Below are 27,004 nucleotides of genomic sequence, written 5' to 3'. Positions count from 1 at the left end.
GAGAAAGAGCTGGCTGGGATAAAGCCACTTCCTGACGTAAAGCCGTCTCCCTGTCCGTCGGAGATGAATGTGCGTTTGTCCTGTGTCCGATCTAAACGTTTCCGCAAAAAAAACCCACACGCTCTTTTGTCTCTCTTTGGATACACACTCCACCTCTCTATCTCTGTCTGCGCTAGTCCACTTCAAACAATAAACAAAGGCGGTGAAGATTGGACACAAACGCCCTAGTCGAGTCCAGCAGGAAATGATAATTAGTAGCCGATGACTGTCTTTATTTGTCTCCTTTTGTTAGATGGCCGCTGCTCTTTCTGAGGTTTTATGTTGATCGGGACCGTGCATGATTAGCCGCACGTGGCAGCCGCTTTTCAAAGCCATCTCTTCCTCTACGCGAATAGGGCCCCGCAGTTCCTCTTGCCGGGGATGGTCGGTCAGACTGAATGCGCGTGATGGAGATAATAACACATAAGCGACAGAAGCCACACATTCAGAATACCTTGAGACAAAGAGAGCCATGACGTCACTGCTTTGCAGAGCCAAACAAAGGAAGGGTGGGGGCTGGGGAAGTGCGTGCTGAACCTGAACTGCGATTATCAAATTAGCGGCAGTTGTGAATACACCCTGAATGCTTGCCTTGCATATTAAAGAAAGGGATAGGAAAAAGAGGTAAATGTGTGTTTGTGTGTGTTCACCTACGTTCCGTGTGGGATGGTGAGGGGGAGCTGTGGCTCGTCGTGTCGGTCTCTGGTAGCTCTGCGCCAGATCTGGCCCACACTTGCTGCACAGCCCTGCGACTCACCCACGGCTCATCCTGACACACACACACACACACACACACACACACACACACACACACACTGTCTCACCTTCCTCCTCTCCCGTTACCATGGCCACGGAACCACATGGCTGGTCTGACTGGTGCATGGTGGGAAGAAACACACAGACATTCCCTCACTCCGCCATAGCCCTGTTTTATATTGTAGCTATACTGTTAATACAATAACACCCTGCTTATCAGTGCACATTAGAACTTTGATAGATTGCTACCCAACACATACCTTAATACTGACTCTGAACCCTGTCCCTAGATTTACATAATAACAGAATCCTCAGCACATACATATTTTACTTGAGCGTAGCTACACTTTAACTAGGGCTGTGAGACATGACATGGAGTGACTGAAGAAATAGTTAGGGTAAGTGCAATGGGTGCCTTTTCAGATCTCTTTGATAGTAAGTCAATCTAAGAAGTTTGAAAGTCAGGTTTATCTGCTTTTTAACTTTGAGAGAGGTGCTGCTTCTTAGAAGATGCCAGTGACTCATGTTGCGTGGTTGAGCTTTCTTACCCGTGGCCACGATGTACTGTATGTGACTCACAGATATAGGTAAATGACTCACACGGAACAGGACTTTTCAGTCGTTCACTTCCTCCGAGTTTCACCGGCCTACCACACCTCTAAATCCCCAGTACTGCTTGGATCGGAAGTGCCCTCTATCTGTTGCGGATTTATGAATCATAATCTCGTAGGACCGTGGGTGAATTTTACAGTGCTTGAAACGATGATTAAGATTTTGGCATTCATTCCAAGTGGGGCAGATAGATTCAAACTCAAGCTATTAAGCAGGTGCCTAAAGATTATACGGCTTAGAATATATTAATCATTGCGTAACTTCTCCTTCCATGTGGAAATGATCATGCCTGGGTGCCGAAGACGAAAGATTATAGAGTAGGAATCAGGTCCGCCTTTCCCCACAGCTGTGTTCGTGTCAGCGAGTGTCTGTGAAACATGCTTAGACTCATATGACCACATTCGAGGAGAGTGTCTTGGGAGGTGGCGGAAAATTTGTGCAGCCACACCTCTCACATAAAGAGCCTTAAGAGAACCTGAGGTGGGTTTCTTTTTTTTCTTTTTTTTCTTCTCTCTCTTCCCACCGTGTGTTGCTCCATGGGGATCTGCCTAAATGAAGCCCTCTGCATATAGGGATAATGATTACAAAACACCTGGTGTTAGATCTGCTGCATGCATGTTCAGACAAAGAAAACTTGCTGACCAGAGGGAAAATGTAACAGTGCCTGGGACTGTGTCAAATGTGAACTGTTTCAATCAGTTCTTCAAGTCTCTTCAGTGTCTCCTGAAACCCTAAGGTAATGTGAGAGGATCATGTCTTTGGCAGGATCCTCCCTACAGTTAACGCAGAGGGCCTCTCATGTTTCATGTGTTTGGGGCTTGAGAAAAAGTTGTAACACAAAGAGCTTGGACGTTTCTGTACAGGCCATTAATTTGAATTCAGACGATGTGGTTTCAGTCCAGTCACAGGGGGTTCGCGGCAGATGTTGAAAATGCATAAAAAATTTGCCATAGGCTTGAGGCTTACATGTGATGAAATAATTTTTAACTATCATAAAACACATGTGATTAGTGTATAGGTAAAAGTATTAAGTATCTCTCAGACATGATGACTGAATAAAAATGCAGAAGAATTGTATGGGATTGCAGGCAAAGCTGCCCATATAGGAGGGACATAAACTGCATGGAGCTGTAGCTGCAGTTAGACTCAGACTTGCCTTGTCCTACGTTTAGGAAAGCAGAGGGCAACAGATGCAGGCTAATGAAACAAGGCCCTGCCCATAATATGTTATTGCTCACCCGGATTATCTATCCATCCCACCTGCTGCCTCGAGACAAGTTTGCGGGGAGAGGTGGTGCGAGGGCACCGAGGTAATCTGTCTTTAGCCACCCGCCACCCGCCCCACGGATTAGCGTCATGCTAATGAACACCAGCGAGGGTGGGATCCCGTGGGACGTGGTGTTTTTTCTTTCCCCCTTCTTATACATTTCATACTTCTTTGTCCCCTCTGCTCTCCTTCCTTTCCATCCTAATTTCTCTCTATGCCCCACTCTGTCTCTGGACTATTTTGGTCCAGTGGTGGCCTTGTGTGACTAAAGCGCTTCATGAGATTATGGAGGATGTGGAGGTGAAAGATGCTGCTGGTGATTTCCTCTGTGGCCTCCCTCTCTCCCTCCCTCTCTCCCTCTCTCTCTCCCTCTCTCTCTCCCTCCCTCCCTCTCTCTCTCCCTCCCTAGCAGTGACCGGTCACATGTGGCACTGGCCCCAAGTCAGAATTTAGAATCATGCAGAATCCTGCTGCCCTGGCTTTTTCTTAGCATAGCATCTTAGCGCAGGAAAGGACGAGAGTGACAAGTCCGTTCACTCCCCATGAGTCAAGTCCTTCATGCAAGAATTCTCCCAGCTCTCATTGTGCCCCACTAAGCATAAAATAACACACCCAGGAATGAACACCACTCCAGCAGTGACTGGAATAAGCATAAAATGGGGCCTTGTATCAGGAACTTGAATGCCTCACACCTGCCATAAGCCCAGTGCAATTCAATGGTCAACAACAGTCGCTCAATGATATAGGGAGCGGAAATCTGTGGGTGGAAGTTCGGACTTTGAACTCGGAATCCACCCAGATTTATTCACCTCCTCAAGGCTTTGCAGTGGGTGTGGCGGTGTAATGGATGCCTGAGGATGTGTGCTTTCTCCACACGGCCCCATGAATCGCTGGAGAGATTAGCCTCGTTCCAGCACAGACCCCCTTTTGCCTGGGACTCAGCACAGGCGCTATCTAAACGCCTCATTAAAATGGATTACGACCCTGCTAATGACTCCCCCATGGCTATCGCTTGGCCGGTAGAGGCTAGAGCTTGTCTTGGCTCTGACAGTCGCAGAGAAACTTAAGGGTGCGACAGACATGAAGCTGATGGTTTCAACCCCTCCTCTGCATGGCCTAGCAGAGAGTCAGACAGGCTTAAAGCTGTAGGTTAGCAGGGAGAGCCCCAGGGGTCCAGGCTCTGGCCTTGCTCCTCAGAGAGTTTCCTATTCATTGATGACGGGATCATTGAAAGGACACTCTTTTCATTATGTGCTAAGAGGGATTTATTTTCTAAAGCCACCCTCACATCCCTGCCTTTCTTTAAAAGTTGCTGCTCCCCAATTGTAACTTTTTTTTCAAATCGAGGATGACAGAATGAAGATCTTGGCACAGCAAGAAACCTGTACATTTGCGTAAAGGTTTGCTGGAGGCATTATTGGAGATTCTTAAGCATTGCGGCTCAGATCAGGCACTGGCTTGTCTTTTTATTTCACGTAATGCCTCTGCCCTCCCAGAATCCTCCTCTTGATCCCTCAGACGTTTGGGAGGTGCTGTCTTATCCTCTGGAGGCAGGTCCACACCTCTGTTTTTCACTCAACTTTCATCCAACTTTAACCCCAGAAATGCCAAACATCCCAGGGATCTGTGGGACATCCTAGTTGTAAGTGCTGCAGATTAGTGAGAGTGCTGGGGGTAGAGGCGGAGGGGTGGGTGCCTTACAAACAGTCTCATGTTCTCCAAGTTACTTTTTGGGGAAAGACAGAATGCCCTCTACCTCTCCCTCACCCCGGCTCCTGCGCTCCTCTTCCTAGAAGTCGTAACGGCTTCTAACCAGTGTTACCACACACACACACACACACACACACAGTCCTGTGATGTGCCGTGGGTGCGATAACTGTCCCCTCTAATAAGCTCGCTAGTAGCAGAAAAGCTTCTGGGATCCCCGGTGCCGTGCAGTGGCATTCTTTGGGATTACCGCAGCGATGCCGCATCCCTTCAAAAGCCTCGCTGCTCCCTGCAGCAGTCCCACCACCAGACATCTGGCCTCTTGCGAGCGCCGTTATATATTTAGACCCTGACATCTGTAATTAAAACTGCACACCCTCCTCCCCAAAAAAGACTGCCTGGGTGGAAAGGAAATCCATTTAGTGTTTACTCCCATTTCGTTTCTAATCGTTTTATTACGGGGTGCAACCCGGGGTTTCTTTGTGCTGGTGTGGGGCCACATCCACATGTGCAGTAGCATTTGTTTGTGTGTGTGTGTGTTTGTGTTTGTGTTTGTGTCTGTTTCTCTGTGTGTGTGTGTGTCTGGGGAGACTAATGAACAAACTAACTTAATGAGAGACTCCAGATAAAGCTCACATGGTTCTGTGGCTAAGCGGCCTCCATAAAAGTCATAAATTGGCATCTGCTGCACCAAAGCATCATCTGAGAAGCACTCATTGAATACAATAGTAGGCCATAATTATCACAGGTGCAACTGGCATTTAATGCAGTGACCTGGATGTTTCACACCTCTACTAGACTGTCTTCTCCTCTTGGGTGCCTTGGTGAAAGCTCACAACCTCCTCCTCTCGTGTGTGTGTGTGTGTGTGTGTGTGTGTGTGTGTGTGTGTGATGTCATTCAGAGCAACTCTCTTTGATCACCCTCTTAGTGGTGCCACAGCCCTCAGGATCAAAGGTCTACGTCCTCCAGTATGCCTCTATTAAACGTATTCTGTACCATATGGACTTTGGCATCGATCCAAGTTCGCAATCATAAAGCCTGTGCTTGCATGTGCGTGTGTGTGTGTGGGTGGTTGGTGGTTGGTGGGGTTCTGTAACATGTAAGCTCCATGATGGGACATTAGCGTGAGACTCTGAACAGGTTGATGGTGGATAGGGCTGGGAGGTGGGATGAAGCAGGAGGGAAAGTGCTGTGGATTCCGCAGTCATTCGCCCTGAAAGCCATTCCATGACAGGATTAATGGCGTTCCCGAGCCCTCCGATCAGCACAAGTTAATGAAATGGAATTGATTTTTCCCTCGGCACTCCCCCCCGCTTCAGAGAACTCCCCGTCGGATGCATCACCTGCTGTTGGATTTAGTCTTGACAATCTATTTTTTTATTCATATGAGTGCATTGCCTCATCTGTGTGTTTTGTCTAGTGTATCTATGATCTGTTAGGAGAGAGTGTAGTGCAAAAAGTGCGGGGACTGTGATTTCGCTCCCTGACGGGTGTGCAGTGCACTCCTGTGTGATAAGGTCTCATTGAAAACCCAACCAGGCAAATTGTCTCTGGAGGCAGGGCTATACATCACCAGCACTGGGGAGAGGAGGCTGCAGAGTCAGATCAAGAGTGTTATCATCCTTGACGGTATAATGTGCAACCCATGCCCATCATACATGCTCACACACACACACACACACACACACACACACACACACACACACACACACACACACAATATCCACTAAGCAAGTAACCTGTCACTAGGAAATAAAGCTTTCCACAGATGCCATTTGATGGCTGGGCAGCGATCTGAATGCTGTTGGATGAGGATGGTTTGAAGCATCAGTATGGTGAAGATGTGTTTCTTAGATACCTTGGTGGATTTTGTTGGTGTTCACACATAGATGAAGGAGTGCGAGCTGCATGTCCCCCTCTCAGCACTCCAAAAGATGGATTATGGTGGAATGTTCCCTCTGTGCATCAAATCCCCAGATGGCACTGTGCCCTCCCCACACACACACACACACTCCTCCGTGTGCTGATATTGGTCTAGTCCCCTAACCAAAATAGCCAAGATAGCTGTGAGCAGCATTTGAAAATTTCAGCTCATAAAAAAATCACAGACCAAAAAAGCTATCTGTGTCTTCTGACGTGTAGATATGATGCAGCAGCAGTCCGTGACTCAGCAGCTTGTCCCCAACCCCCTCCTAATGTTACCACTCAGACACTTGTAGACCTGTGACTGCCATGCTTTTGGAAATCAAGACAGTCGACTGACTGAGTAAAGGCTCAGACGTTTTCCCCCCAGTTCTCTCTGTCTCTCTCTGTCTCTCTCTGTCTCTCTCTGTCTGCTCTGCTCGTAATGTGTTCAGTGAAGAGGTAATAAATATTTCAGTGCACCGGGGCCTGGTGTGGGCCTCAGCAGTTTCAGCACCGATAAGAGTCAGCACACAGCATATCTTTGAAATTCCTTTAGCAGCTTTCCTCACGCCCCTCCTCCCCTCCCCCATCCAGAGCACTTAAACACCATGTTGATATTTATGCAGAATGCTGGGAGACATTTCATTTTCCCAAAAAATAATCCCTTCCAGTGTAAACCGCCACTAAATAAAAGCTGAAATTTTTCAAAAAGTGCCCGGATATTTTGGTAACCTTTCAGCATGGCAGGTCACTGTGAGTGAGTGAATGCACAGATGGCTTGTGCTAACAAATGTCAGCATGGTGACAGAGTAGCAGAGAAGAGGGTGGCTATCACAACTCACAACACTGCCTACTGCTAACCAACAATCCATGGAGTCCTGGTTACCAGAGTAACACGTTTGTGCACACAGAGACAAGTATTAGTTGCATACCTACTGCGCTCTCTCCATTGTGTGTAATTCTGCCTATTGTATGTACTGTGCTCTGTGCACACTGGGGACTACTTTTGTTGTGTAGTTATTTGCATATTAGAGGACCATTGCATGTAATGGATGCAGAGGAGTAAACAGAATGTTGCTGCTGCAGACTGATCCCAAACTCTGTACTCCACCATCACTGGGTATTAATGATTCCAGATGATGCCAGGAATTTCCTGAAATATTTGTGTTATGATTGCGCTGAATGCATTCACACCTTATCTGTCCTGTCGTTATGTGGCACCCATGTGTGGATTGGAAGCTGTTGCTGATGTTTTTATCTACACCACAAAAGGCTAGTCAGTCAGTTTTTTCCCTGTTTCTGATGTTGCACTTTTTTTGCTCCATCTACATACCATGAATATGCAGTCCTTCTCTCTTACTGTGAGGTCTGCAGGCTCGCAGCTTTTCCTCGTGGCCTCGTAATGAAATAAATCCCTTCCATCCGAGCAGAAGAGAAGTTGCTCTGCCCAAGGGAGCGACAGCATGGCATGAGGGGGAGAGAGTGGGGGGGGGGGAGGCAGCCAAGACGCCCCTGTTGTACAGCGCTTTCTTCTCTTTCTTTTACTTGCATCATACGGAGTCTGTATTGGCAAAACTAAAGTCTGGAAGGGGAAAGAGAGAAACACGCGCAAATGGAGAGCAGCCATTTAAATCAGAGGCTGAGCACTTCTCTGTGTGACGAGGCAGAAAAGAGGCCGCTTGGCTCCATCATTTGAGTCTGTATCGACACTGCCGCTCATTATGTGAAATAGAGACGGAAGATATAAAAAGCCCCGGTAGGGTGGATTGGTGGATCTGCCTCAGTCTCTGTCTTTGACTACTCATTGCTGTCACCTTGTCAAACCGGTCAGTTTACAGCCAGCCATGGGGACATTCGCATTCTATCTATGAGCATCATGGACGTGGCGAGTGGATATGACTGGATTTATGACCGGCCTGTCCTCATCATTTACTCCCCCTCGCACAGGTCACAGGGGTCACGGCTGACATAAGCCTCTGTAAGTAGGAAGAAGTGGCATTTTTTGGATGCATTCAATCACATGCTCTCAGCCGGCTCCACAGTAGCTTGTGGGGGTCGGGCGGGGAGAGGTAATCAAGTATGCAGTCGATGATGTCATGCTTGGAGGGAAAACGCCAGGGAGGTTTTGTCATCCCCTTCCCCTCCTGGTCACTCGATTGGATGAGGAGTGATCCTCTCTTTTGTTCCCAGACTGAAAACCGAGCCAGCTGTGTGTGTGTGTGTGTGTGTGTGTGTGTGTGTGTGTGTGTGTGTGTGTGTGTGTGTGTTTGAGAGAGACAGTGATGGGGGTGGATGCTGTTGCTTTGTTGAGGTATCAAGTTCCCTGGGTGTAGCCTAGGTCCTTAATGTCCTGCCACACACTCCCCAAGTCTTGTCTTAGGCTAGGGTGTCCCCCCTCAGGTGTATAAGGACAAGAACAATTGCTCACCTGGATGCTTCTAAAAGAGGTCCACCTCAACAACAGGCAGCTGTTGTGGAGAAAGCCCCACACATGACAGACAGACAGTGGCCACAGCATTTCCCATTCGAGGACAAAGAATGACGTCTAAAGGTTAAAATCTGTTGCTTGATACCATCATGGTTGTCTTATTGTGTTTAATGACACTCTTTTAATAGCAGCTGCTCCTTGGTGGTACCAGGAGAATGATAATGACACAGTGCCCTAAGCAAGCTCCACAGACAGTGGTGGGCCAGGTAGGAAGTCGTTACACTCTAATTAGTGTTGAAAACTGGAGGTGGGGGAGTGAAATGTGAATTACACACACATACACAAACACACACACACACACACACACACACAGAGAACGTGGGATTTGAGGGATTAAGGGGTCTCCTGCTGAGATGAAACAGCATTCCTGTTTTCTCCAATCACTCTGGGAGCACAGGCATGGAATTATGGAGCAAAAAAGCCACAAAGAGCCAGCAAGTGTGAGTAGCAGGCATGGACAATATTTAAGGGGTTTTCTCTCTTTGTTTGTGCTCATTGTGGGGTAATCCTTTTTTTTTTTTTTTTTTTTTTAATACATGAAAAGGAATTGAGGTTTTTCTCACTAAGAGACATTTACACACATTAACAGAGATGTTCGCACACACACACACACACACACACACGCTGTGCACAGTGTCAGACAGGTCATTCAACTTCTGCCCACAACAGAGAGATTGTCGCAGCCAAAAAATGATGGAAAAAATCCCCCAGTAACGTACACGCCATGCATGATTATAGTACTGCCTCTGAACCTGAAGGGGCTCCTTCATCTGAAAGGCACCGTGGGGTGTGGTCATCACCTGGAGAGCCTGTCAGGGGTCATATGGCCTATAAGATGGCCGTGTTGTGACTGCCGTCTGAATGTGTGTCAAGGCAGAAAAAGATGGCGTGTTAATCAGGGCTCGAGGTAGGAAGGAGGGGGAGGGTGGTGTGGGGTGGATTGGAGGGGAGGGGGGTGAGGGGACTGGACAGCCCCCCTTCCCTTTCACTCTCAAACGAACAGGGACACGCTAATTGGGGAGATGAGTTTGGCAGTGTTATCTAACTAGAATAGCTAGAGGGTTAATAATGCTGGACGTGTGTGTGTGTGTGTGTGTGTGTGTGTGCGTGCTTGTTTGCGTGTACATCTGTCTCTGTGTCTGTTCCGCGTGTGTCAAAAAGTGTGTCTGATGGTCTCCTCCTCATGTTTGTGCTTGTGACAGACACAGCGTTAGCGTATAGTCTAATTGGCCCTCAGGCTCGCCTGCCTGCCCCGCTCCAGCACATGGGCCGAGGGCTCGTGCTGCTCCCCTGAGCCACAGAACAGCTGCGGAGCCCAAGCCTGCAGTTTGAGAAGCCATGGGGGGGGGGGGCTCTGAAATTTTAATGCAGTGATTATGTTAACTAGGGTTGTGCTGAGCCAGCCTGCCAGTCCAGTGTAGAGTCTGATAGTGGGGTTGTAGCGAGATCTGTCCCTGAAATCTTTTCAGTGTTGTTTTAATAAGCTAATGAGTTTGCTGTGTTCAGACCACCGCGATGTTGGGAATTTGTTTTCAAGAGCGCGTCTACTTTATTTCTTTGATGGTCTTCCAGCAATGCTGTGTCATAGAGAGAGAGAGACAGAGAGACAGAGAGACAGAGAGACAGAGAGACAGAGAGACAGAGAGACAGAAAGACAGAAAGACAGAAAGACAGAGAGACAGAGAGACAGAGAGACAGAGAGACAGAGAGACAGAGAGACAGAGAGACAGAGAGACAGAGAGACAGAGAGACAGAGAGACAGAGAGACAGAGAGACAGAGAGAGAGCGCATGGAATGTCGCAGTGTTCACTTAATGTTGTGAATGAATTCTTTGATCTCTCCTTCTATCCCCTGTAAAGAAAGAGAAAAGAGAAACCTTGTTTACTTGACCTTCTGCTATGAGAGAGTGTAGAAATACTTATGTGTGTGTGCGTCTGAAAGTGTGTTTGAGAGTCTGAACCTCTTTAAAAGATTTTGAGGCAAACACACACACAAAGAAGGTATCTTGTTGTGAGGTGGCTATGTGTCTGTTATCACTCCTGGTGGTGTAGTCATGGTTGCGCTGAAGTGCCCTCTCCCACTGCTGAGGAAGACTCTAGCACACGCAAGTGGCAGCAGAGGCTGGTGTCAGGGACAGCGTGGGCTAGGAGACAAATGTGTGACTTGGTTTATCTGTCTGTCTCTCTCTGTATACTTGTCTGTCTGTCTGTCTGTCTCTCCTTTTCGTTTCTTTCTTTCTTTCTCACTCTCTCTCTCTATTGTGGCCTATCTCGTTCTCGTACCCTCCCCTCTTATTCTGTGTGTGTCCCATCTTTGAAGGAATCGTTCTGACAGGTCCTTGAGTCACCGCCTTTCTCTTTGCATGGAAGGAGCAGCCAGGAGACTGAGCCCTTAGCTCTGCTGCTGCTGTCTTCATCTTCATCTTCCTCATCCTCCTCCTCCTCCTCGCCCCATGTTCAGATTACCTCAGGATGTCAAAAACTGCTTCATTGCCCTTTCTCCCCTTCGCCCTACACCTACTGCTTAAAGTCATGCAAAGTTCAAAGAGGTTTGTCCCACATTTACCTGGAGTGCATGATGCGTTTTCAGCACCCTCAAATCCACACCAATAACTAGAACAGTGAGTGAGTGATTCCTTTGTTCGTTTTGCTTAGGTCGTTTTGTTCTATTCTGTTTTGCGTGTGTTCGTTGTCCTCTCACTACACTCTTCCCCTGGTAACTGACTGACCCTTCTTCGAGTGGCCATTGTGGTTATGAACTCCCCCAGTCCTACTGACTCACTAACACTCGGTTACATTTAAATTTAAAAGGAATTTAGCCCACGTTTTGTCCCTTTGAGGCATTTGTCCCTGTATACCCCACCATTCTCCTCTTCTTTTCCCCCATCACATGGTAAATCAGGTGACACCCGTCCCTTAAGATTAGGGGCCCACGGGACTCTCCTCAATGGGGACATTGTGAGGAGCCATGACTTTCTCTGGCCACTCTGCTTTCCCCATTTAATCTATTTAGTTGTGCTGGGCCGAGGGGCCGGGGCCAAGGCTGCGGGGAGAACCGTGGAGGTTGAGGGAAAGTGCAGCGTTCTACTGCCTCTTTGTTCTCTGCTCCCTCTTCGGAGACTCACAGATAGTGTGAAAGAGGTGCAGGGTTCTCCAAGACAAAAAGGCTGCCCACCAACAAAAAAACAAAACAAAAAAAAAAAAAACTATTGAGCTGAAATGGCAGCAATATCATTGGGGCACGTTGGAGCACAATGTTAAGATTGTGTTTCCTATGGCAGTAGTTTCATTGACATCATTTAGCCTGACTGCTTCTCAAATGACCCTCACAATCACAACAGGTAGAATGTCAAGGCCAGGGTAGATCCCAGTTACAGTATATATACATCGACAGCATGGAGATGGAATTACCTCTCAAAATAGCATGTTTGAATTAGCAATTCAGATCTATCCTATCTATCTCTTTTACTTCCTCCTCCTCGGCAGCGCCCCTGCCCCTGCCCCTACCTCAGCTCTGCTATACACTGTTTCAGTAGGACTCCCATATTGCCTCTCACTGAATGACTCAGGGGTGACCTATGCGTTTTTTTACCTCATACTTATGAAGGTCTTTTCATGGGACCGTGACTGTTGAACTCTGCTGCCTCTCTCTCTCTCTCTCTCTCTCTCTCTCTCTCTCTCTCTCTCTCTCTCTCTCCCCTCTCTCCCCCCCCTCTCTTTTTTTCGTTCTCTCTTTCTCTCTCTCTCTCTCTCTCAAACCTCTCCTCGGTCCAAACTATTTTTATTATTCACCACTGTGAATATTTCATGCTGCCACTGGTGCTCCTGATTGGCTGAATGTCTAGAGGGATGACGAAATGTTAACTGCACCCTTGGGCTGTCAGATGGCCCTCTCCAAAACTCAAAAATGTCCTCTCCAGTCAATCCTATGATTCCGTTGCTGGTTTTAAGGAAACATGTGACGACAATGGTTATGTTTGTTGAAGTCTTTTTATTTTCCTCAAAGCAGTGGGAAAATAAAAATATAATGTGAGCAGGGGTGGGAAGGGTTGGCTTTGCCCGTCAGACACACAAACAAGCGATCAATATTTCCGTGGAGAGGTTAGCCAAGTGCAAAGGACAAGCTGCCTGGAATCCTGTGTTTTGTAAGGCACTTTTCCATCATGGTCTCTCCGGTCTTTCAAAATATGAGACCAAAAATCAAAAACAAAAAACAAAGTGAGACGGAAAGGATAGAATGGCAGAGAATAGAAAGAGAGTGTATTCTCCAAAGACAGGCCAGGTGTCTGGGGAAGCCACTGTCATAAAACATAATATGGTGCAGATTCCTGGAGAGAATGGAGAGGTTGAGGGCATTAAACGTAACATCCTTGAAAAATGCTGTGCACACCAGCTGGGCAGTTACAGTTATGATATGATGATTTTTTTTTTTTTGAGACGCAGGATTATATCTGGGTTATGAGGTGAGGCCAGAGTATGGCTGATTTTTTCAAATAAAGCTGTCTTTGTTAACGGTCCAGTGTAGCTCTTGTAAAGCTGTTGTTGCTGTTCACTGAGTCAAAGGAAACTCTATGAAGTGTGTAGGATTCATAATGTGCCATAACTATGACTTGAAGTGAATGCACAGGCAATTGCCATCATCTCCTCTTGGTCAGTGATTGACTGTTTCTCTTTCTGTCTTTTTTGCAGTGAGGGTGTCTTCAAGTGCCCCGAGGACCAACTACCCCTTGACTATGCCAAGGTATTGTGACCCAGCCATCAAAAACCACAAACTACTTTTGTCTTGTTTGGTCTCCAAAAACCCTCAGAGACTGACCTTTCTGTGGGCGTTATACATGACTGCCTACTTCATCTTCACCAATAGAATCTCCAGATTTCTATTTATTAATTTATTTCTTAAAAACATGAAAACAACATAAAATGGGTTTCCGTCTAGTGACTAATGCTGTGAAAATGCCACCTGAAATGAGCGTCACCATGAGCTGTAAACAACAGCTAGGCCGGGTTGGGCGCCCTCTCGCCAGGCTGTCCCCTAGCCAAGGTCTCAGCCCTCTGCCCCGAGGCCCTCTGGGTAGCGGGAAGGAGAACCCGTGTTATTAGCCGTCCAACGGGCCTGGCTAATTGTGCTAACAAACAACCCTAGGGCAGTCATCTCCGCCTCGGAACGTCAGATCCAGTTCAGAGGCAGGAGGACGATAGGGCAGAGGTTGAAGGAAGAAGCGAGAGTGAATCATTTTATTTTTTCATATTTCATTCCTTTTTTTTTCCCCCAAGTCAGATCTGACAAAACAATAACTTGCTTCTCGTCTAAGCGCTCCGATGGTAAAATGTCACTGGGCAGCACGCGATGATAAACATGACCAAAAGTTATTTATGTTTTTTAACAACAAGCCATTTTTTGAGGGTAGTTGATGGAGTGGAAGTAATACGAAGCCTTCAAGCTGTCCACAGACACGGCTGCCATTGTTAGTCTAAAACGTGGCTCTTTCATGGGTGAGAAAACACGGTGGACTTGAGGTCAGTCTGCTAAAGGTAAACGAGAGAAGCAAACAGCGCCATCCCTGACTCTGCCTGGGCCTCTGTTGGCAAAGCACAAAGTGGTCAGTGAGGTCACCAGTCATGTGTCTTCTTATTGAGGGACTGACTTATCTTTTTAATTAACTTCTCAATCTGGGTTTCTTCCCGTCTCTCTTTTCAATGCATTTATTCAGATTACCTGGGAGGAAAGATAGATGGCCATTTGTGTTGTGGAGAAGACAAATGTCCCAGTCAGACATTTCTTCCATTCGGTGCCAAAACATAAGCAATGCTGTTGCCTGAAATTTATCACCAGCCATCATGACCAAGCATGACAGAAAACACTTTCAATTACTGGATGCAGCTTCCTCAGTTACATCCATCTAGCACTATATAATTTATGCTAGTTCATAGCATGCTTTAGGAGGTTACATATATCTCCATATTTTCTTTGAAACTATTGCATTGTTTTAGACACAAAGGATTTTTGTGTAATCTTTATTAGATATGTTTGGTATGCATTTTATTACGTGCAAAGCCACAACGAAAGGCTCCTGTAAAAGTTAAGAGGCTGTTGTTGGCATTGTATGTCTGTAGATATAATCTAAGACATGATGACTGCAGTGGAAAATATATAATTTGTGCGATTCTCCCCTATGTCTCAGGGCTTTACCTCATTTAATGGCTCGGGGCTTTACCACATCAAATCTGACTGCTGTATAGCTTTCATATAGACAAGCTTAAGCCTCATTGAGTAGGTAAAAGGACACAAACGCAGAGAGGCAGAGAGGCAGAGAGGCAGAGAGGCAGAGAGGCAGAGAGGCAGAGAGGCAGAGAGGCAGAGAGGCAGAGAGGCAGAGAGGCAGAGAGACAATACACACACACACACACACACACACACACACACACACACACACACACACACCATGCTTTGAAGAAGCAGCAGTGGCAGGACACCTGTCATAAAACATTATTTACTGTGGCGCTCACTGGCCATAGGCCTATAAATTACCCCCTTCTCTCACACACACCACTCTGGGAATTACTGCCCCCCCCCCATCACACACACACACACACACTCACACACTCACACACACACACACACACACACACACACACACACACACACACACACATACACACATACACGTGCACACACTTTTCACCACCATCTCTCTGGAAGACTGTCCTGTGAAAAACAACCCAACGGTACACACACACACACCCATACCCAAGTCTTTCCTGCTGGCCCTGACTGCTGGCCTCTACTCCTATCAGGGTCCTTAGGGCCTCAGGAGAAGCATCTCAGTAGAGAGGGACATTGCTGTTTGAAATCTTTCCTTTTTTTCGTTGAAGCAGACAGAGTAAACCCAGGCCCGGGGTCTCTGAGCAGCTTACCTTCCTGATCTGCTCTGGCCCGCCGTTATTAAAAGGTCTTTATGGCGGTTCTCCACAGATTTGGCCCTGCAGAACAATGTGGGAGTGTGAGGGCTTGTTTTAGAGGGTTTTTCATTCCCCCCCACCCCCATCCCACCCCTCACTCCAGCCTTGGCTTGGCTCAGCACACGTGCTCCTTGGCAAGGAAAAAAAAAGAAATCTTATTGCGGGTATCTGTCTTAGTCAGCCATGGCAGAGAGGGATATTAAGGTCAGGAGGTGCCTTGTTATGACCTCCGTATGACAAGACGGCTTTGTTTTTTCCGATATCGGAGAAACTGGATACATGGCTGCTCCGTGTTTAGGGATGCTGCGAGGTTAAAAATAGCCGGAGAGTCTAAGTATCAGCTTTGTCCCTGCTCTTGATCAATTATTGATAGGGACCTCTTCAACTACTCTCCTCACTCTTAACCTTGGACAGGAGTCCTTCTGTCACTAACAGCTGACCAGACTCAATACAAGTCCATGGAGCATTCGTGTCGCCCTGTACCTTCATAGTGAGACCGCTCTCCATATCAGACTAGTGTGGAAAGGGTGACGCACTAGAATGAGATAAACCTGAGAGGGGCTCGCTGAAGGACGCCCAGATAGGAGCAAGAGGGAAATGGATCTGGTGTGGTTTCAGAGCGTCCTGGACAGGCCTGGACCAGACTGTTTTTTTGGGTCGCTGTGCTTTCTTGGAGGCCCGTCTTGTAGGGACCCAGTGAACCATTTGTTAGTTTGCGTGATGCTCCGGTTCTAGTTCACATTTGGCCGCTGACTCTTGCAGGGATATGGCTCATCCCTGAATCACCTAGTGTCTTGGATGGCCTCAGCATTACCACAGTGTGTCCATAGCACACTGAAAAGGGCTGGTGTAGTCTTATGCTGTGCAGGCCCCCGGAGAGAGAGAACGGTTTCCAGTAAGGCATACTGCATGGCGTGGTCTTATATCATCAGAGACAGTAAGCTGTGATTTTAAATCCAAGTGACACCCCCGCCTTCTCTTATCACAGTTTTGGGGGGTAGAGGATTTGACTGTGATTGGATCGAGAAGCTCCTCATTCCCTTCAGATCTTGGTGGACTATAGGACCCTTCTCTTCTACACCATCTATTATTATCTCCATGTTTCTGCCTCCAGTCTTTCTCCCTCTCCTCCTCCTGTCTGTCAAGCTCACACTGTCATGGTTTCGTCATTAAAGAACTGAATAAGTACGAGGGGGTTTAGTTTGGTTCGCCTGCATCCAACTAGGCTCACCTTCATGCACTCTCTTCTTGGATCACTGGACTTGCACTGGTCCAGGGTCAGATCAGTGGGCCACTCGCCGGGTCCCTCCTTCTTACCATTGCAAGCTCAGAGCAGAGCCTCCCTTGACCTGAAACAGGGCTGAATGCAGCCCTAAGTGAACATAGAAACCACAGGATCAAAGTGTCCTGTCCCTCCGGGAAGCTAGAACAGATCTGATCCAGTGCTGCTATATGGGCCCACCTGAAGCTGTTTATACAGTGCTCTATAAAGAACAAACACCTTCATAGTGCACAGACCTCTAAAAATACTGTGTACATGTATCTAAATAGATCAACGTAGTATTTAGTGCTTTTCTTGTAAGCAGATATTTCTGCTAAATATAGATGGGCAAGGTCCGGGTCCACCCACAATGTTGACTTCATCTGAGCATTACTGTGTGTAAGTGTTTAATACCTGACTGTTTCTTTGTGTGTGTGTGTAGATCTATCCCGACCCTGAGCTGGAGCAGCAGATCCTGCTTCTGCCCATCCGCTGCATCCACAGTGAGGAAGGCTGCCGCTGGAGTGGGCCCATGAAACAGCTGCAGGTCAGTCTGGGGCCCAGGTCAGGGCTTGTGTGTTTGTGTGGTCGGTTGCTCTTGTTTTCTTTCTTTCTTTCTTTCTTTTGTCTCTCTGTATCTTTTCGTTATCTTCTGTTTATCTCCTCTTACTCTTAATCACTCTATCTCTCTCTCTCTTGTACGTCTTCAAAGCACATATATGCTCTCACATACAAGTATTAAGAGTGTTTTGCCACAAACCCTTATGTAAGACAGGTGATTTTGCCTGTGTGTGTTTGTGACCATGTTTTATTTGTTTCTCTAACTCCCTTTAACTCCTCTATCTCTCCTCCATCTCTCCTCCGCCCTCAGGCCCACTTCTCCACCTGCGCCTTTAACGTGATCCCCTGCCCAAATCGCTGCGCCATCAAGCTGACGCGCCGCGACCTGCCTGAGCACCTGCAGCACGACTGCCCCAAGCGGAAGGTCAAGTGCGAGTTCTGTGGCAGCGAGTTCACTGGCGAGGCCTATGAGGTAAAGCCCTATAACGAGGATGTGTCTATCTTTGTCCATCTAACTCTGTCCGTCTCTCTCCCATTCTCTCTCTGTCTGTCTGTCTGTCTGTCTGTCTGTCTGTCTGTCTGTCTGTCTGTCTTCATCTTCAGTTGCTCATTTAGGGGCCTGTTTTACAGTTTTTGTATTCCCTCTTTAGACATGTAGTTTTATCTGTGTAAGGATTTCATACTGTACTTTTTGGCTGTGTGTGTGTGTGTGTGTGTGTGTGTAGTAAAAGGAAAGTAAATAGACCTATGATTTTATATTGAATGTGAAAACAAAAACAGACACACACACACCCATTCTCAGTTTGTCTGGCTTTGGTTTCATATTGGAAGGCTACAGCGAGCTCATTGACCCGTTCAGATCGATTTGTTTGTGCTAAAAATCTTTGCTGTGTTCCAACACCCTTAAGCAAACCAGGGGCCTGAGTTTGTCCTCTAAATTATATTTTCCAGTCTCGCACTCACTCACACACCCATACACTCCCATGAATAGCAGACTTGTTACTGTATGTTGACTTCAGGAAGTGCCGTACAAAGTCCCTTTATGGGCACACAGTCAGTCCACTGGTGTGAATGAAAAGGCTGAACTGTAAGCTGCCCTCATGATGGGTTGGTGTCTGGGGTCGAGAGAAGAGAGAGAGATGGAGAGAGGGAGAGGGAGAGAGGGGGACTTGTAGAAAGAGAGAGGGAGAGGGAAAGAGAAAGTGAGGGACTTGTAGGGAGAGGGAGAGGGAGAGGGGGAGGAGAGGGGGAGGAGAGGGGGAGGAGAGGGGGAGGGGGAGGGGGAGACTTGTAGAAAGAGAGTGCCCCAGGATGGGATGCCCAAACCCCAGTGTTGTTTCTTAATCAGTGTCCCCTCCTACATTTATATGCTCTTTGACTCATTATACAGGCCATAAGCAGCACCCTCATGTCACCACAGGCTCTCTGTAACAGCAGTCTTCCTTTGTGCTTATTTCAAGAGCAGCTTGTTAAAGTGCCACAGTCAAGATAAACAGACATAGTTGTGTGAACAATTTGAAGCGGGGTCCGTTTTATAGCTATGAATAAAAACAGCAACGGGAAAAAAAGCAAAGATGGTGTTTTTTTTCTCTAGTGTGGATATTGCTGAACTCTGACTGATGATCTGGTCCCTCTCTGTCCCTGTTTGTCTCTCTTCCTTGTCTGTCTCGCTCCCCTCCCCTTTTCCCCTTCTCCTCTTTCTCTCTCCTCTCTGTTGTCCCTCCATCTCCCCTCTCCTCTTTCTCTCTCCTCTCTGTTGTCCCTCCATCTCTCCTGTCCTCACGCAGAACCACACGGGCATCTGTCCCCAGGAGAGTGTGTACTGTGAGAATAAGTGTGGCGCCCGTATGATGCGCAGGCTGCTACCCCAGCACAGCATGGCCGAGTGCCCCAAACGCACGCAGCCCTGCAAGTACTGCGGAAAGGAGTTTGTCTTCGACACCATCCAGGTGAGTCTCGCCAGTCCATGCCGTGCCATTGCCAGACTTTGCCACACCAAACTCCCTCTGGCCGACACAGAGCGGTCCTAGACACAGCTCTTTTGCCTACCTACAAATAGTGCGGCCCCTTTACCCCGAATCTTAGTTACTGAGCGGATGCTGCACAGCGAAGGTTAGAAATACTGGTATTGGTGGTCTCTTGTTGTGGAGCATCTTGATCTTGAGGTTGCCATTATAGCATAGCATTGTAGCATTGTATCATAATAATAATGCACCTACTTGTAGCCTAGAAGTTTCTATGATGACGTCTCAAACACATATAACTTCTTTGAGGAGTCTGGTGGTGTTTGTGTTCCTTTCTGTGGCTGCACACAGACTTCAGCAGAAGGGAATGTACCCAGTGTAGGAGGGGTTTGAGGTGCTAGTGCGCCCGACCCTCTGTGCGTGCGCGTGTGCCTGCGTGTGTGTGCGTGTTAGAGTGTGTCAGCGTTCCCTCACAGCGGTTGGTGGGTGGGTGATGATGGTTCAGGGCAGTGCGAGTGAGGTGGCACAAGGCAGAGGCGGGCATGATGGCGGCTCTCATGAGCCTGGCCCAGCGAGTGCCATGCCAGCCTCCTGCGACTGGTACTAGCACGGCCAACTCCCCACACCCCCGAACTGCACCTGTGCCCAAACTCACACACACTCACACACACACACACACACACACCCACATACTCACTCACACATGCACACACTCTCTCTCTTTCTCTCTCTCACATCTCAAAACAGATAGACACACATACCAAAACACTCTCTTTGCCACATATTCACGCATATGCACAGAGGCACAAATGCTCTCTTACACACACACACACACACAAACTAACATTTGCTCTCAGTCACATATTCACTCACATGCACATAGGCACAAATGCTCTGTCACACTCATACACCCTAACATTCACGCTCACATTAGCACACATTCCTTCACGGGCACATGCACATACACAGGGGCATGCTAACGCACATACACACACACACACACACACACACACACACAGACACACAGAGAGTCCCTGACACCTCGTGGCCTGTGGTGTTCCTGTGAGGAGATCCCTTTCACAGGTTCATGTTGGGGAGTCCTCCTGACTCATAGGTCGCCTCTGCGACCAGGGTTCCCTCTGTGCTTGGCCCTCGTCACCTGTTCTGCTCGCCCACACATTCCGCTGCTGACGGTTCCCCCATTCGCCCCTCAGATGAGCCAGTGGAGTTTCTCAGTGTGGTTGTATTGCAGTAACAACCACACTGAGATTGCATGTTGAGATTATCGATTACATAGCTTGTGTACCTCATTGATTTCTACAGGCTGTTTTACTAATCAAATTGCCTCACGGCTGCTTTATTCATACTGCTGATTTAACCTCAGTGATTCCGTATCACTGTGATCCTGTTTTATTTATAACAAAAGAACTAAACCAACTATGACTCCTCATTGTAAAGCAATCAAACAGTGTGTTAATGTCCAGATACTGCAACCCTGCTCACCTTCCTCTCCCTCTCCTGCCCCCTCCCTACAGAACCACCAGTATCACTGCCCCCGCTTCCCAGTGCAGTGCCCCAACCAGTGTGGCACGCCCAACATCGCCCGTGAGGACCTAGCCAACCACGTGAAGGAGAGCTGCGGCAGCGCCCTGGTCCTCTGCCCCTTCAAGGACGCCGGCTGCAAGCACCGGGTAAGGGCACTCACGGCCACAACACTCACAGAAATAACACTTCAGTTCACATACTTTAGTCGTTTGAACAACAACAACATATCTTAAAAAGGAACACAAGAATTGGTAGCGGGTTAACAGCAAGTGCTTGTGTCACACCAGCTTCATTTCAGTGGTTAAAAAAAAAATAAAAACATTTAATTTGTCCAGTGGATGGAATTCTTTTCGCATGGCTGAATTCCGGTCGGAATGCCAGCTTGTCATGAGTCACACACCCGCAAAACATCTTCACCCCCCCCCCCCCCTTGTGACTGACTCACTGCCCGGATGCCAGGCTGCCAGCTCCACTGCCCACCCTGCTAGTGCCCTCATGTCCCTAAGAGGGGCGAGCACTGACCTGTCCTTCAGGCTCCTGTCCTGGTCATGCTGGGCAGTTGGTGAAGCTAGTGAGCACCAGTGTGAGCAATTAGAGGATGAGGACAGACACTGTATGGACAAATTGAGGCTACTGGAAAACAGACACTTAAGTCAAATCATGAAATCCTGATAGAGTTCCCTACATTGTTATGTGGATTTAAGAAATACATTCTCAAAAAACTGAATTCTTTATTTCACTGACACTTTAAAGTACGAGATGTAAGAATTGCTGTCTTCTTATTGTCATGCGAAGCCTGTCAAGCTCGATTGTTCAGCTTTCCCCTTTTCTGCTCGTAATTGAGCATCTAAAATTAAACTCCGAGCATATCTCCGAAATTACCGGAGCCGCCGCCTTAACTGCTGTCCGGAACAATGACTGTCTTTAAAGAAAACATGCTGGAAATCTGCCTCTGGGGTTCGTTTTAATGAGTCACACTTTTCCGATCTGACAGGGCAGTTTTTTGTTCTATTTTCTGAACACATTAACTCAATGTGAATCGGATATAGACACTGCGTGTGTGTGTGTGTGTGTGTGTGTGTGTGTGTGTGTGTGTGTGTGTGTGTGTGTGTGTGTGTGTGTGTGTGTGTTTGTGTGTCACTAAAGCAGGCTGGTTTCCTGCTTCAAGCAATAGGCTTTGTTCTCCCTTGGAACCGGAGGGAAAAGAGAAAGATGGGGAAGGAGGGAGGAGTGCTGAGTGCATCATTTATGGGGGGCGGCCATGTTTAAATTCATAAAGGCTTCTGCCTGTGCTAGAGAATCTGCTGAAGGCTTTGGCCCACAGTAGTAATGGCCCATACACCCACTCTGCACTCAAGATTTGATGTCCCCAGCTGCTGCTTTCACGGGGACTATCCCCAGCTACTGAGGCTTCTGGGACGTCCTCTCTTCAACTTAAATGGAAATCAGCAGTCAAATTAAATGATTCTCTTTCACAATGATTTTCACTCATAGCGGCTTCAAAGGCATTCCATTAAGTCAGTGCTATGTCATAAAGCTAATTGAATTTCAGTGCTGATGGGTCCATGGTGAGCCATGAATCTCTCATGCACAATGACCAGCCTGCACTCCCCAAAACGCCCTGCTGCTTGCTTGCGTAGCCATATTGGATTGCATATTTATGTTCAGTTTTTTGGGGAGGGAGGAAGGGGGATAGGAGTTTTGTTCCTAAAAATCTGGTCACCTAAGCGTTGTATTGGTTTAGAAGATTCCCACATGGTTTTGTTATAATGTACATCTGGCTCTGTGGGACAGTTGAGACAGTGGGTACAGTTGAGACAACATAACTGAGATCACATCAATTTCCATGTCTTCTCACTCATCTCCATCTATATCTTTCAGTGTCCCAAGATGGCTGATAATTAGCCAACTAGCTGCATTTGGGCCAATTTAGGGGTTCTTGATCGACAGGGAGTCATTTTGGACATCAGCTTGGTTAGCAGCCCTACCCACATTAGTTCCCTTACGCTCTCACTCACACTGTTCTTCTCTTTCTTCCCTCCCTGTCTCTCTTACAGTGTCCCAAGATGGCGATCAGCCGTCACCTGGAGGAGACCACCAAGTCGCACCTGACCATGATGTGCAACCTTGTGGTGCGCCAGCGCCAGGAGCTGCTGGAGCTGCGGCGGGAGGTGGAGGAGCTCTCCATCAGCCATGACGGCGTGCTCATCTGGAAGCTGGCCGACTACTCACGCAAGCTCCAGGAGGCCAAGCTGCGCAACAACCACGAGTTCTTCAGCCCGGCCTTCTACACACACCGCTACGGCTACAAGCTGCAGGTGTCGGCCTTCCTCAACGGCAACGGCAGCGGCGAGGGCACCCACCTGTCCATCTACATCCGCGTGCTCCCCGGCGAGTACGATAACCTGCTGGAGTGGCCCTTCTCCTACAAGGTCACCTTCTCCATCATGGACCAGAGTGACCCATCGCTCTCCAAGCCGCAGCACATCACTGAGACCTTCAACCCAGACCCCAACTGGAAGAACTTCCAGAAGCCCAGCGGGGCCACTGGGGGTGGAGGGGGCGGCAGTCGCGACTCCATGGATGAAAGCATGCTGGGATTCGGCTACCCCAAGTTTATCTCGCACGAGGAGATAAAGAAGCGCAACTACGTCCGCGACAATGCCATCTTCCTCAAAGCCTCCATAGAGATCCCGCAGAAGATCATGACCTGAGCTGTACTTGTTAGGGGGCCACAAAGAAGAACCAGACAATTTGTCAAGTGAAGTCACAAAAGAGTCATATGGACAAGACTGTTTGTTTTATTTTCTTTCTGTTATTTCCAGTGGTGAAGTCTGGACTAGATGTGCTAAAATGCATATACTGTTTTATAGACAGAGCACTACCTTCCCCACTCAGAAGCACTCCTGAAGGACTCGGAGGTCATCTGTGTTGGTTGCGACCAGTTGGAGAAGCTAGTGATTTTTCAAAAAATGTAGGAGATTCGAAGTGGTTGGTCCGCAGAACCATCACTCTGAAACATTTTGTTTTAAAATCGTTATCCTAATTTGGATTTCTTTTTGACACTTTTTTTTTTTCTTTTCAATCTGCATCAAAGCCTTGGGAAAAAAATCAATAGTGCCTAGAGAGAGTTTTTATGTTGTTTTTATTGTCTCTGTGATGCAGATATGAAAAAAAGAACAAATAAACAAACACGAGGCGAAGTGTGGCAAGGAGACCAGGAAGGTCTTTGCACTTAAGCGGAATGTTTGTTAACGCATCTTGTCGAAGCTTTGTGGTTTGACTGAGACGGTCCTAAAGCTTGTGAAGAAAAAGGCTCGAAGATGTTAGGAATTCAACAGGGACACTCAAAACACACTTGCCTTTTTTATTTACACACTCCTCTCTCACCCTCGTGCTCAGTGCCGCAGTTCACGACCTTGTGTTTTCTTTTTCCCCTGTTCGAACATTTTAAGTGAACTAACAGCAACTGTGAAGTAAATAACTTTCTTTGTCTATCCATGTCCCATCACTCTAGCAAGATGACGGAAAGTTCTAGAAAGCCAAACTAATGCCACTCTGTTGTCTTTGTCTAATGACAGATTGAACTCCACGTAGACTCGTAGGACCATATATAATTACTGTTCTTTCGCACCACAATTGCATTTTGAAATCTGTAGCACTTGATCAGAATCTAGGCACACACTTGCTTATCGTTTTGATTAGACACGTCACCGGTTGACCCCATGTTTGAGGCCGTTTGAATTACAGCTGTTCATGTGGGCCTTAATTGAAGAGAAGAAAAGAAACCTCCGTTGGCCTATACGGAGTTTCCTGGGCTTTGATGGCCAAAGGTGCTAATGTAGTCATAGTCATACAGTGTGGGGGGAGTCTGAACACACTCACACACACACACACACACACACACACACACACACACTCACTCTCATCGCCCTGTGTAAAGTAGGACCTACACACGTGAGTGCAGAGATAAAACAAAGCCATTGCGGCAGAGTTTGTTTACATATTGGGAGAGAATTCCAGAGGGTCACTCTTGGCCCATGTTTGATTAGCCAACCCATGTTGTCCTTGACTGTCGACCATAAACGTTTCATATAGTAACGTGTACTTGGAACTCTTGAAACCCCCTTCTGACAGTGGAAGGCAGTGAATGGTGGTGTTGCTGAGGGCTTTTTTTGTCTCTTTCTTTGTCTTTGGAGTGGACAACCTGTCAACCAATGGAACCAAATTTGTTTTTTTTTCTACATGTAAAACTGTGAGCAGTGAATTTGAGCTTTATTTCAGGCTCAATGTGTTTGTTTGTTCTGTTTTCTTTTGTTTGTTTATGTGTTTGTTTGTTTGTTTGTTTGTTTGTTTTCATCTGGCTGGTCTTTGCTGGTATGTTGAAAAGGTGGCCCTCCACTCCATGGACTGGTGGGACTTACGCAGTGAGGTGCTGGTAACCATGGTCACCACTAAAGCAGAGGACTTTAAAGGATTCTAGAAAAGGAGTGGGGGGAGGGAGCCTGACGAAAGATAGCTGTCTGTGTCGCCCAATCAGATTACAGATGGACTGGTGGCAGAGTTTTGTTAATAGATATTATAAATAATTATATAATATATGTGAATACTAACAGTTTGGGGGCAGGGGGAGGGGTGGTGTTTAAGAGGAGAGACAAGGCAGAAGCACATGAGGTGTTTTTTTTTTTTTTTTACTTGACAAGGAAAAGTCTGGGGATTTTGATCATGCAATGATACCAGCCAATATTTTACAACAATTTTATGACAAACTGAGATTTCTTTTAGTTTTTTTTGTCTTTCTTTTTGTAAGATACTGTATTTTGCAGATGTTTTATACAACGTGTCTTTGAAGTGGAGAGTTCTGGAGAAGGTGGAGGGGAGGTTGCGGTCCTAAGGGACTTTAAGTGATCTCCTGTACGAAGTGTCATCTCTCAGTGCGGACGCTTGGGCTTGATTTTCATGTTTTCTCCTTCATTTGGTCTGATTTTGGGGATTTCAGATACTCCGATGTTTCTGTCTGTATTATTTCCTCTTGAAAAGTATTTATTTGAAAGAGCCATCGCCTAAGCTTGATTTGAAGCGATTGGCCCTCAGAAGAGAAGAGAGAGAAAAAAAAGAAAAAAGTGTTTTTAAAAAATGTCAACTCATGGTTGCTTGTAAAATTACCCTTAAGATAATAAAATACAGTCAATACAAAGTCGTTGTGCTGATGCTCTTTATAAACACATTTGCATGGCTCACCAGTCTGTGTGGCATATGTGGACCCGATGCTCATTGACCCTGTAGTTTTTGTGACGCTAGTTTTGGTCACATAACCCCCCCCCCCCCCCCCCCCCCACACACACCTCTCTCTATCTCTCTCTCTCCCCCCCCCTCTCTCTCTGTCACAGCGTGAGAATGCCATCCCCCACAAATATTTACAGTCACTGTTGAATACTCCCTGTTTACATTCACACACTAGTATTTTGTGTGGAGACACGCAAGGCAACCAGGAACACCCCATCGGTGGTGTCAATAAATACATAGCTTCGCTGACACATAGCGCAAATATGCATTACTCTGCATCACTGAAACTGAGCATTCTAACACTTGGAGAGGAGAATGAACAGCGAACGAGCACTGGAAGTGGAGAAAGAAGAGGTTTGAACTGTGATGCTTCTCAGCTAGAGGAGTCCTACTGCCTTGCTGCCCTTTGAGGATACACAGTTCCCTTTGTGGCTGTGTGGAAGGGGGGAAACTCTCATTGAGATTCTGGCCCGAGTCAGCAGAATGGCTAGCCAGCTCTACTCCAGAACGTGAATTGACTCAGCTCTTTGTTTTGCTTTGTCTGGTCAGTTAAGGAGGCAAAAAGCTACACAGAAAAGCAACACTTTTCAACACACACACACACACACACACACACACACACACACACACACACACATACTGTGTTTAAATAC

General features: G+C 47.2%; 1 protein-coding gene across 1 annotated transcript in view; it reads left to right on the top strand.

The window, feature by feature from the left end:
* The window catches only part of traf4a (tnf receptor-associated factor 4a), a 34,466-nt gene extending 8,704 nt beyond the window's left edge, over positions 1-25,762 (top strand). The window contains exons 2-7 of the mRNA XM_012839800.3: positions 13,464-13,515; positions 17,438-17,542; positions 17,867-18,028; positions 19,344-19,505; positions 21,056-21,211; positions 23,123-25,762. Of these exons, the coding sequence (XP_012695254.1) occupies positions 13,464-13,515; positions 17,438-17,542; positions 17,867-18,028; positions 19,344-19,505; positions 21,056-21,211; positions 23,123-23,779 (1,294 nt within the window). The 3' untranslated portion in view covers positions 23,780-25,762. The remainder of the gene's footprint in view (positions 1-13,463; positions 13,516-17,437; positions 17,543-17,866; positions 18,029-19,343; positions 19,506-21,055; positions 21,212-23,122) is intronic.
* Positions 25,763-27,004: the final 1,242 nt, after the last annotated feature.

Source organism: Clupea harengus, chromosome 9, assembly GCF_900700415.2.
Source record: "Clupea harengus chromosome 9, Ch_v2.0.2, whole genome shotgun sequence".
Lineage (NCBI taxonomy): Eukaryota > Metazoa > Chordata > Actinopteri > Clupeiformes > Clupeidae > Clupea > Clupea harengus.
The sequence above is the reverse complement of the archived record's forward strand: the minus strand, read 5'-3'. Positions and strand labels throughout refer to the sequence as shown.